At 37.8% G+C, this 13348-nt stretch overlaps 1 protein-coding gene across 1 annotated transcript in view; it reads left to right on the forward strand.

Moving 5' to 3' along the window:
* CDHR1 (cadherin related family member 1) overlaps positions 1–8224 on the forward strand; it is a 48195-nt gene extending 39971 nt beyond the window's left edge. The window contains exons 15-17 of the mRNA XM_074231866.1: positions 1668–1896; positions 4264–4518; positions 7685–8224. Of these exons, the coding sequence (XP_074087967.1) occupies positions 1668–1896; positions 4264–4518; positions 7685–8224 (1024 nt within the window). The remainder of the gene's footprint in view (positions 1–1667; positions 1897–4263; positions 4519–7684) is intronic.
* Positions 8225–13348: the final 5124 nt, after the last annotated feature.

Here is a 13348-nt window from a genome sequence, read left to right on the forward strand (position 1 = left end):
TCAGCCTCAGTGTTCCCACCTATAAAATGGGGATAACAGTTTTACCCAGGGTGATTTTGAGTACTCTGCAGAATCTTAACGTACTGTATAATTTGTGTGTTTACACACACACACACACACATAAATAAATATTAGTTTTTATGATGATCACTGTTCTTTAGTTTTTCCGAGGGTAAGTTGAGTGGATAAAGTACCAGCCCTGGAGTCAGGAAGACCTAAATTATAAATCTGGCTTCAGACATTTATTAGATTTCTGACCTTGAGTAAGTCACTTTAACCCTGTTTGCTTCCATTTTCTCATCTGGAAAAGGAAATGGCAAACCACTCCAGTATCTTTGCCAAGAAAAACCCTGAATGGGGTCACAAAGAGTTGGACATGGCTGAATGCCAATAAAAGAACTTGAGAAAAGAAGCTGACGTGGTAGTAGCAGTTGAGATTTAGATTAGCTAAAGGGAAGCCTTCCTGAAAAAATTACAGAGTATCCTCCAGAGAATCAAAAGAGCATGAACCAGGTACATCTTTCATCCAGAGGGATAATATAGATGATTCTTCTCAACTGGGTGCAATGGATCAAGTGTCATCCTGGAATCAGAAGACTTGAATTCAAATTCAGTCTCAGACACTTTTTGTGCCTGAGTGTTTTTAGTGTCCCTTTTTTTCCTTTTATTTTGGTTTTCATGGGGCAATTGGGTTTAGTGATTTGCTCAGTGTTACAAAGCTAGTAAGCATCAAGTGTCTGAGACTGGCTTTGAACTCAGATTCTCCTGACTTCAGGGTCAGTACTCTATTGTTGTAACTTCTCTTAATGAAGGGTGGTTGTTTTTTCCTCCAACATGGATTTCATGGATCTGGGAGGCTTCCCATAAAAAATACACTCTGTCAATGCAGACAGACACCTGCTCTGCAACACTGAAAAAGTCAGTCAATGAGCCTTTATTGGGCATTTATTCTGAACCAGGAACTGCAATATAGTCTTGGGGACTTGACTGAGAGGTACCCAGTGTTATATAGTCTGAAGTCAGAAGCCAAACATGAGCATAGGTTTTCTGATTCTGATACTGTTCTCTATGTACTAACCCAAGATACCTTTCAAGATTCTGTCACACACACACATTTTTTCAAGTGCTACAATAAGAGCATTAAGGAAATAAGTGTGATTATGGTTTGGGTTCCTTTACAGCCTGTACCTGCTAGATGGTAATTTTTTTAACTAACCTCCCCTTCATTGGGGAGAACTAAAGACCCAATTCACACTATATATATCAAATATGCACATATATGCATAGTTATTTGCATGTTGTTCCCCCCATTAGAATGGGAGTTTATTTAAGCAAAGACTTTGTTTTACTTTCCTTTGCATCTCTAGCATTTAGCTTATTGATTGACCAATGGATGGATAGATGGACATATTTTAGAGGTTGGTTTACCAATTGATGATCTGAAGAATTCAAGTCTCAGGGCCTGAACAACTTGCTAACACAGGGAATCATATTCCAAGAGAAGGGGAAACATTAGTGTTTCAACCCTTCTGTCCCCCTGACAAAGCTTAATAATCATAATCACTTATGAGTGCCAGTCAGAGAAGATTGAAGTAGTCCATAGTTCAATTTCTTGTATTGTTGGTTCTTTATCTATATAAGCTTATGTGTGTCATCTTACCTTCCAGATTCTTGATCCATCCATCTGCAGGAACCATCTATACTCAGCCCTGGGCTGCTCTGGATGCTGAGGTCACCTCCAAATACAACTTCTATGTGAAGGCAGAAGATATGGAGGGCAAGTACAGCCTCGCTGAAGTGTTCGTCACAGTGCTTGACGTCAATGACCATCCCCCAGAGTTTGACAAAAACATTCAAGAGAAGACAATGGTTCTAGGAATCCCAGTAAAAATTGAGGTGGGTTTTTAGACTGACCTGGTAGGAAATGGTCCCATTCCCTAAATGGTATGAACAGACTCTATGCCAACCAAATTGTTATCAAAAGGGAAAATAAGGAAAGCATAGAATCAGATTATATCAGAATATATTCCTTAAAAATCAGAACAATAGGAATGAAAGAGCACTGAGAAAACCAGCTAGTTCAAACTTTATATATTTCTTTAATTAGCATTTGAAAAATATTTATAAGCATTCATTATCTTTCCTCTTCACTATATCACCCGTCAACTGAACAATTTAAAAAAAACTCTCACACAAAACCTGCATAATTCAGAAAAACAAATTCCTACTTTGGTCACATCCAAAAATGTATATCTCATCTTGAACTTGAAGTTTATCACTTCTCTGATAGAAAGTAGGTGGCGTGATTCATGTTTAATACTCTGCATTTGTGATTCATGATTACACCCATCAGTTCTAGTCTTTCAAAGTTGTTCTTTTCTTTAATGTTGTTATTGTGTCAATTTTTCTCCTACTTCTTGCCACTTCATGCTGCATCACTGGTTCAAAGAAGAATTCCTAGTTTCCTCTAAAACTGTGCACTTTGTCATTTCTAATGACACAATAATAATCCATTACACTTACATACCACAATTTAGTCAATCCCCAATAGGCAGGCACCTGCTTAGTTTACAGTTCAGGATTTCTACAAAAAGAACTGCCAGAAATATTTTTGTTCATATGAATCCTTTCCCTCTTTCTTTGATCTCTCGGGCATAAAAACTTAGGAGTGTTATAGCTGGTCAAGGCTACCCACAGTCTAGTGACACTGGGGACCCAAATTTCATATTGATTTCCAGAATCTAACACTTTCATCTTACACCTGGGGAAACTGAAACCTGTCCTACTCAAGATCATATAGCAAGTTAATGTTCAAGGCAAACTAGCACCTGGGACAGTGTCATTAATATTCTATGCCACATTGTCTCAAATCTAGTCCTCTACATTGACTTAACTTCTTTCTCTATATCTAAAAGCTTTGGTGAAATTTCTCTGGTCCTGGGCTGATTCTGTAGAATGAGAGCTGACACACCAACAAAACAGGACATGTAATCTGTTGGGGAAAAAACAAACTCAAATATTTAGATTATCCTTTGAAGGCCTTCTTAATATCTTTAATTCCATTCAAACACATTTATAAAGAAAATAAAATTCAATTCTGTAATTTCTAGCATGCCAACCTTGGAACTAAAAAGCTTGCCTCTCTGGCAGCACCCCTATTTTGGCATTTGTAAATAAATACCCCATAGGTGATTACTTTGCCTTTTAGTATCATGACTCAAGGAATGAGATTCTCTCCAAATCCTCCAAGTAAATCATTTTAATTCATTTTGGTTACAATAACAAATATATAGCACTTGAGCAGAGGGTGATTACTTCAGGAAACTAAAAGCCATTAACTTGATTCCACCACACACACACACACACACACATACACACACACACACACACACAAGCGTGCACATGGACACACATATGCATACATGTACTATTATCCAAGACATGAAATCATTTGAAATTTGGATCCCCCATAGAAATTATAGTACAAACTGACTTCCCCAATTAAGTAAAAAACTACTTTTTAAACATCAAGGTCTGCCCTTGGAAGAAATGAGAAATAGATGACATGAAGGGGTCTTCAGACTTCTCCCCTTTTCCTTTCTGTTCCCTTGCTTCTTTTTTTTTTTTTTTTAGTTTTAGTTTTTGCAAGGCAATGGGGTTAAGTGGCTTGCCCAAGGCCACATGGCTAGGTAATTATTAAGTGTCTGAGGCCAGATTTGAGCTCAGGTACTCCTGACTCCAGGGCCGGTGCTTTATCCACTGCACCACCTAGCCGCCCCTGTTCCCTTCTTTCCTGCTTCCTAATTCTCTCACCCCCAATTATCAGGTGTACAATGCCTACACCCTGTCCCAAGTCCTTGTAGACACTCATCCAAGCCTCCATTCTTCCCATGATACAAAATATTTTTATTCCCCAGTGTAGCTATTCTTAGCCAACTATTAGGGAAAAAATCAACCTGATTATTTCATTTTCACTAGATCATGATTGCCCTTTATCCTTCTATAGGTAACCTCATGCCAATTCAAGTGAATTTCTTATTGATAGAATTATCACTTTTTTAATGAAAAATTTCATAAATCATAAAAGTGAGGGAAATGTCTTTATTTCATGGAGAGATAGTTTCCCTAGCACCCCTTGAATTGCAAAATATAAGTCATTAATTACTCAACTATAGGTAAATCCATCCCCTTTCAGTGTTTATCTATGTTCTACTACATTCCACAGACTAAAGAAGTTCATCATTTGTGTTTTACCATGTATAGGCTACAGATCATGATGCTGAGGAACCAAACAACGTGGTAGACTATTCCATCATGCAGGCAGAACCCACCAATGTGTTTGACATCAATGAAAGCACGGGTGAGATCCGGTTGAAAGCCTTTGTTCACTCTCTGGACATCATCCACAACCTCACCAAGAACAGAGATTGCACCTGGTCCGTGTTGGTGCAAGCCAAGGACAGGGGCTCCCCATCCTTCAGCACCACAGCTGTGCTAAAGATTGACATCCTGGATGAGGTGAGCTGGGCAGGCCATAAAAAGCAAAAGAGATGCTTGGGGAAGAAAAGAGAAATTCATAACCAATTTACTTGCAGGTGTATGGTAGACAGGATTCTTGTAGAGGTACAGGCCTCCAATTCTGAGATCTGATGGGCATAAGCCTGCCTGCATCCTTACTCCCAAATCTAAACAATTGCTCAGACTTCCTTTTCTATGGTCCTTTTTCATATGTTCAGTTAAAGAGTAAGCCATGAATTCCTTTGTCATTAACATACTACATACAAGCAATGTTTACTATTTACCCCTGTGGAAATCAAGCCAATATTCCCCCCTGATGCAGTACCTCTCTCTCTCTCTCTCTCTCTCTCTCTCTAGAGTTTGGTTTTATCTGTAAAAGAGAAAACAAAGCACTTTCAATACCGTACCCCATTCCATTTGTCATAGCCCACCTTGAAGACAAAAACTAGCTTTTAGAATCCTAAATCCTATCTTGGGGCAGCTAGGTGTCACAGTGGATACAGCACTGACCTTAGATTCAGGAGGGTGGAAGTTAGAATCTGGCCTCAAATATTTGCCACTTACTAGTTGTGTGACCTTGGATAAGTCACTTAAACCTAATTGCCCCCACATCCAGGGCAGTGTCCAATCATCCTGATTCATATCTGGCCACTGAACCCAGATGACTCTGGAGGAGAAAGTGAGGCTGGTTACCTAGCACAGCACCCCCTAATTTAAATCCAATTCATATGCTTGTTATGGCATCACCTCCCTGATATTGGCATCTTCTTCACAAATGAAGGACAAATTATTATTATTATTATTATTATTATTATTATTATTATTATTATTATTATATCCTATCTTACAATGTTACAGAAATTACAATGAGATGCTGGCCTGAACGCTGTACAGGGTACAAGAGAGAAGAACTCTTTGGAGTTCTTGGAGACAAAAGGGCTGTACCCCAGACTTGATTCCACCCCTTATTAGCTATACGATTATGACTAAGCCACTGACGTTCTCTGAATTTCAGTTCCTTTGCCTATAAAAGATGGATAATAGTATTTGCCCTACTTTCTCCATAAGGTTGTTGCAATGCTCAAATATGTCATTTCATACAACACTGCATTTGATAACTGAGAACTGAGTTTGGCCGCTACTCACTACTTCTATAAGTCTCCTGGTCTTAATATCTTCCCCTATAAAATAGGGGATTATACTAAATTCTAAAAGGGTAGCTAAATGGTTTAGTGAATAGATTACTGGGCCTGGAGTCAGAAAGACTTAAGTTCAAATCTAACCTTGGATACTAACTCCCTATGTGACATTGGATGAACACTTAAATCCGCTTGCCTTAGTTTCCTCATCTGTAAAATAAGCTGGAGAAGGAAATGGCGAACCACCCTAATATCTTTGCTGAGAAAGCACCAAATGAATTGACACAATGGAAAAATGACTAGACATTGACAGCTAGATTTTGAAATCCCTTCCAGCTCTAACTCCTATGATCTTCAAAACCAAATGGTGAGGGTTAACCAGAGTTACAATTAGAAAAACAGAAGAACAAAAGAGCAAGGTGGTCAAGGATAAAGAAAACATCACTGAAATGACTGACCAAGGGATAGGACTGGGTAGGGATAGAAAGAAAAACAAAACAGAGATGACGGATTGGGGGAAAAAATGGAGGCAGCAGAAACTGGAGGTCATATGGAAGTCAAAAGAATCTGATTTCAGTGATTTAAGGAACTTCCAGGTGGGGGAAGTCCTTTCACCAATTCAAGCTGGCTATCTTCTCTGCCACCTCTCACCTTAGCAAGTTGCCTAGAGCACTAACTTTCAACAACTTGCTCAGGTTCACAGAGTGTCAGACCTTGAACCCTAGTTTTCTTGTCTTTGAGACTGCTTCCATTCTTTATAGCATGCAGTAAATGATACATACATACATATATATATATATGGTATATATATATATATATATACATACATACATACATATATATACACATACATATATGTGTATATATGACTTGCTATAGACTATAAACCTTCTTTAAAATATGAGCAATTATCAACTTCCCTTAAAGAGAGTTGGTCTCTAAGACTCTGTCTATCCAGCTATACCTAGATTCTTTCTTCATGCATTTTCAGGGTAATCCAAAAATAAACCAAAGCTCTTTCTTCTCCCTTAATGACGAGAAACTCTTAGCTTCTGGTCATTAAGGGGAAAAGTTCTTTTCATTAAGGGCAGAGTTCATTATTAATTTATCTAACCCTGCCTATAGCCTAAGGCAAAGATAACATATAATCCTAAATCATGTTCTGATTTCCTTGTTGTAGTCTGAAGAGGATGCTGAAGTTAGTAAACTATTTTATTACAAAACAACTTAATCTAATGACTCTGGCAAAGGTCAAGATGCTTTCTTCTCCTCAATAGCCATCATTTATTACTTTCTTATTGTGCATGGGCACAGTGTTAGGAACTAGGGAATGCAACTGTGTGTAAGAAACAATCTCTGCCTTCTAGGATCGAATGGCATAAGTGGGGAGATAAAACACACACACATAAAAAGATAAATAACACATCTACATAAAAAAAGAGGGGCAATATGATTTAGTGGGTAGAAAGATAGCCTCAAAGCCTGGATACCTTGGATCCATATTGATTGTGTGACACTGAATAAGTCACCTGATCTCTCAGTGCTCTAATAATGTCTCTAAGACTGCCTTTGGAGGGGAGTTTTGTCACTTTTAACTTCCTTCTATCAGTCTGATCATGGGTCTGATTTCTATCTCTACTAGCAGATAAGCATAGTTCTGTGGAAAGACCTCTAGATCTGGAACCAGGAGATCTGGCTTCAGTTCCTCGTTCTATTAATTACTGGCTATGTAATGAAAATCAAAATCATTTTACTTCTCTATAAGTTTCAACTTCTTTATTTTTAAAATGGAAATAATATTTGAACTGTTTAGTATGTATGTGTGTGTGTGTGTGTGTAGATATATATATATATATATATATATATATATATATATATATGCAGACACACATATAAATGTATGTATGTATCCCATCTGACTTTCTCTAGCCTGGTCTACATAAATGAAACTGCTATAATTTCCTATTCAGCTTCCATAGATAGAGGTCATCATTAATATACTGTGCTTTGTTTATACTCCTTGACAGACTCTGAATAGAGGGCCAATGGCTGCGTTTCTGATGCAAACTAAAGACAACCCCATGAAAGCCATAGGTGTGCTGGCTGGAGTCATAGCCATCATGGTGGTCATTACTGTCTTCATCTCCACTGCTATGTTCTGGCGCAACAAGAAGTCCAACAAGGTTTTGCCAGTCCGAAGGGTGATCCGAAAGAGACCAAGCCCACCAACACGCTCCATCAGGTCAGAGTGGCTCAAATTCAAGAAGTCTCATGCTGGAGACAAGTTTGCCATCAAGGATGAACTGCCCAATGACAATCATAACAATAACAGCCTGACATTCCCCCCACCTCCTACTGCACCAGCCCTGCCCCCTCCACCCATCACCACCCCCAAGATCAGTCCCATGGAGTGGACAGTGCCCACAGTCTCAGGCTCACTGACTCCCAAGCAAACTAGCAAGCTGATGAAGCAAAAGGCCTTGGATAGACCTGTCCAATCTGCCCTGGTTTCTGAGCTCAAGAAGAAGTTTGAAAAGAAAGAGGCAGAAAACAAGCCTTATGTCTGAGAAATTTACTATGACCCTTGTCTCTAACAACTTAAAATCAGTTGAAAGCAATTCCTATGGCACAGTCATTCTTTTTTTTTGGTACAAGTATTTACAGTTCATTTGCATGGATTCTCTGCCAATCTCCTTTTCTGTTTGTAGTGGAAATCATTTCTGCAATAACCTATAATGTAGGTGCTAATCACTAGATCATAGTCTGACCATATGCATTTACTTTTCTCCCTGAAACTACAAAATGTCTCACTGCAAAGTATTCATTTGCTGACTGCTGTTCGAGTTGCCATTGAATGGGGCTTCATAGGTCTTCAAGTTCACCACCCCTTTCCATTCCTGGAAAAACTTAAGCTCATTTGGCCATTATTTCCAAGCAACTTGATCCAAAAGAACTTCAGTTTATGAACAGGACTCCTGCCAGATGTGGTAAGAAATCTATCATGTGATGCCAGCTCAAGCTGTAATCTCCAAACTAGTCTCCAAATAATGAAAATTTATTGATAAAGGGAGTGGAGAGGGTATTAATAATGTTCAGTCTTGGCCAAAGTAAAGCATCTCCAAAGGAGGTATATAACAGCTTTTAGGAAAATAAACATAGTCAAAGACAGGTCAAAGGTGAATTGAAAATACTCATTAAACCACACAGTTAAAGGAGAAGGAAATATATTGTCTAGGTCTTTGAGATGAAAAATTGATAGATTATGCTTTTATCCTCTGTACCTTCAGGGTTTGGAATGGAGAAAATATTAACTAAATTTTCCCACTGGTGAAAGCAGATACTTAAGTATCCAAATCCACTAGAGGAATGGCCCTTTAGTGCCTGAGAATGATCCAGGAAATACAAATGTTGCCCAAGCTCAAATTCATCAGACTGGATCTAATCCATCTACGGATTATATCTCTGTATATACCCACAAGTATTCTAAGCCTCTCCTCTCTCCATGGAACTATCCTGGGATGGTAGTTCCTTAAAGAGGCATCAAGATATAGAAGAAGTATTAGATTAAGCCTTAGAAGACCTGGGTTCTAGTCCTGATTCTGATACTAATCTGGGGAACATTATTGATTCTGCCATGTAACCTTGGGCAAATCACTTAACTGCCCTGTTTCTATGAACTTAGTAAAAGAGATCAGTAATTTCTTCCCAACTTAACTTACAGAATTGTGAAGATCAAATGAGTTACTAATGAATAGGAACATGCTTTGAAAGCTTTAAGACTTTCTGCAAATATAAGATGGCAAAAAAAAAAAAAAGTTGTTTGAGATTTAAAAGATCTGTATTTGAACCCTGGGTCTGCTACTAGCTGTGTTATCCTAAGCATGGTAGTTATTCTCTGAAGCTCAATTTTCTCGTCTGTAAAATAGGAATACACCTTTCATTACCTATCTCACAGGGTTGTTGTGAGGAAAGTGATTTGTAAACCTGAAAGTATCCTATAAATGATAATGATCATTATCTTTAAGACTCATTCATTGGCACAGCATTGTTCTACAAAGTATTGGGTGCACTTTGCCTCTCATGAGTTTGTGGCAGTCATGATGTTTGTGTGAAGTTGTTTAGTTTTTTCCCCCTCAATAGGGTCACTCTCTGGCACAACAACACTTCTACTCAGCCAGTCACTTATGTCAGTGTTATAAAAGGGAACAGCCAGGGAAGCAACGGAAATTTTAGAAATCAGAAATCTAGTGACAGAGTAGTCCTATTAGACACTCTTTCTCCCTTGCTTTCAGAAGGCTGGGTCCACTATTCAAAGCAGAATGAGCCCTAAAAATCATCTAGTTCAGTAGTTTTATTCTTTGAGGAATTTGAAGTCTAGAGATAGGAAATGATTTGTCCAGAATCACAAAAGATTAGTTAATGGCAGATCCAAAACAAGAGTTCAAGTCCCTTAAGTCTTAGTTGTTTCTACAACACTATATATAAAACTCAGCTTTGACATCTGTCTTATGAGTTTGACAATCCTTCCCCAAGAGATAGGAAAGGATAGTATCCATCTTCTATATAAGTGGAAACTGCTTTAAGCAAGTCCACTCAAAAGAAAGCTATGAATACATAAAAAGAGAAATGGAGGATAGTTCCTTTCTTGCTTTGGGTAACCAACACCTACTCCGGATGATTTTATTTTTTAATTTTTGACTTACCCATAACTTTTCTTTGGGTGAATACATTCATATGATTTGTTTCATTAACAATCTGATGCACAGATATGCTGCCTGATCCCTAGGCTCCATGTTGGATTTTTCTTCAAATGTATGGTGCTGCCATTATTTAAGGTCAAGAATTGTAGCTAACAATTTGGAATAGAGAAAAGACCAGCGGATCAAATGAAACTAACCAGAAGGATAAGGTGCAAGTTCAATAAATATTTGGATGGAGTAGTTTCATTCTATACTGTGGGTATTTGGGGACTTTTTTATTGAACGTTACCATTCCTATCCATTGTATTATATTTCATTTTTTGTAATTATGAATAAAATCTATTAAATCAAAGTCATGTTTTTACCATAAGAAGCATTTGATCTCCATCACCTTTCTTCCACCATCCTCTCTGTCTCAGAAGACAAGAGGCAATAAAAAAAAATGCCTGAAGTTTAATAATCAAAGAGAAAAGAAAGGAGGTGAGAAGTGGTTGAATATTGTACATCTTTCTGGGGAAGCAGTATAGGAGGTAGGATCTGGAGTCAGAAAGAGCTAAGATCAATCCTTTCTCTGATGTTTGTTAGCTCTATGACCCTAGGCAAATATCTCAGCTTCTTCATCTTTATGGGGATAATAATGAAGTCTATTTTAAAAGGTTGTTATAAGGATGAAATGAAAACAGAAATATTTGTAAGAAATTTTATATATCATTATTATGACTTATTAAGCTGTCACAGATAATAACTGAGAATAACTTCTGTTGGTTTTGATACTTTATCACCCCCCCAAATCTGATTCTTATGAATTAAATCAACTAAGCAAGTTTAAAGGAAGAAAGGAAGTAAACATTTCTCTGTTTACTTTATGTGGCAGGCATCGTACTAACACTTTACAAATATTATCTTGGTTGATATTTACAACAACCCTGGGAAATAGGTGCTATTGACCTCATTTTACAATTGAGAAAATTGAGGTAGATATTAAATGACTTGCATAAGGGATAATTATAGCACCTAGAGTTGTTGGAAGGATCTGGTTCAATAATTATCCTTCTGTTCGAATCGAGGTTAAATGACTTGCCTGTGGTCAAGTAGCTGGTAAGCCTCTAAAGGCCATATTTGACATCAGGTCTTCCAACACTTGGATCAGTCTCTATGCCCTGCTCCACCTAATGGCCACAAGGTAGAGGAAATCCAAGCTCAGTCTCTCTCCTGAGTCTCAGTAACTCCCCAATTCGCCCAGGTAGCCAGCTAGAGCTATGCACAAGAATGGCAGGGATGTGAGATTCTTACTTCTAACAAGTTGGAGGTAAGAGGGAATTTTTGAAGTGATTAGCAGAGAGAAGACCATGCTTTGTTTCTGCCAATGCCAAGTAACAGTTATGTTTATACAAAATTCAGGCTTGTTCCCGAATTAGAGAAGAATGCAAAAAAGACTAGAGTAATTCTTGAATGTGATCCCTGTTCTTAAGAAACATCATGTTTCCAGATGGCTAGGTGGCACAGTGGATAGAACACTAGCCCTGGAGTCAGGAGGACCTGAGTTCAAATCCGGTCTCAGGCACTTAATAATTACCTAGCTGTGTGGCCTTGGGCAAGTTACTTAACCCCATTGCCTTGCCAAAAAAAAAAAAAAGAAACATCATGTTTCTTGAAGAGACATGGATTGGAAGATGAATAGGGATATGGGGGGAACCAAGAAAATAAGGCAAGGAGGGAGGAAGGGCAGAGAGAGGAGGAAGGAAGGGAAGGGAGGAGGGAGGGAGAAAGATTTTTTTAAATACCTACCGTAGGCTTTACAAAGGTTATTTGATTGTCACAACAACTGGAGGTAGGTCCTATTAGAAGTGATATAGAGAAGAAGGGAAGGAGCATCATCAATTATCTGGAGCAGTGCTATAGGCTTAAGATTGTTTTGTGAAGTGGCAGGGTCTGTTCTCTCTGAAAAAGCAATTTCTTGTGTTCCAAGGAATTATGTTGTAGATCCACAAGTAACATCACAAAAGAGGTTGCATTAGTGTTGGTTGGTTGCTCCCTGCCTTTGTGTATACACAAAGACAAAAATGTCACAGACCATCCAGTTGGAAAGATTTAGGATTTGATTTTAGGAAATCGATTGTAATCTTGATATAGAAGTATATCATAGTGATGAGAGACTTCAACTGTCTGAGCATCTATCAACAATCCTTTCTGATGAGAGCAGAATAACTGATAATTTCTTATATTGCCTTAATAACTATTGAAATTTTTCAAAAAGGAAAGAGAGGGAGAGAGAGAGAGAGAGAGAGAGAGAGAGAAAGCCAATATAAATTCATCCAGCATTTTACTACAGGCTAGATACAGGACAAAGTGATCAGTATACAAAAAAAAAGCAAAAGACAGTTCTATCATGCAGACAACCTTTAAATAAATAGATACATACACACACACACACACACTATATATATATATATATATATATATATATATATATATATATATATATATATATATATATATATCTGTGTGTGTATTTGAGAGATAGGAGATAATTTCCAAAGGAAAGTCACTAATGGTTGGGAAGATTGAGAAAGGCCTCGAGCAGAAGGTAGGATATTAGTTGTCTTGAAAGAAACTATAGAAGGTAGAAGACAGAGATGAGGAGGAAAAATATCTCAAGCTTGGGAAGAAAGGAAATGACATGTTCTATTAAAGATGCTAAGTAAGACAATGTAGCTAAATTGTGGAATTCATAAAGGGGAGTAAGGGTATTTAAAAACTGGAAAAGCAGAAAGAGGAAAGGTTGAAGAGCTTTAAATGCTAAATGGGGGACTTTTTTTATTTGATCCTGGAAGTTATAGGAAACCAATAGCATTTATTGAAGGAATTTTCATGGTGAGACCTCCACTTTAGAAAAATCACTAATAGCTGAGTGGAACATGAATTATAGTAGGAAGAGACTTGAGGCAGATAGAATTCAAAAGCTATAATAATAGTCTAGGCAAGAGGTCA

The sequence above is a fragment of the Macrotis lagotis genome, chromosome 4, assembly GCF_037893015.1.
Source record: "Macrotis lagotis isolate mMagLag1 chromosome 4, bilby.v1.9.chrom.fasta, whole genome shotgun sequence".
Classification (NCBI taxonomy): domain Eukaryota; kingdom Metazoa; phylum Chordata; class Mammalia; order Peramelemorphia; family Peramelidae; genus Macrotis; species Macrotis lagotis.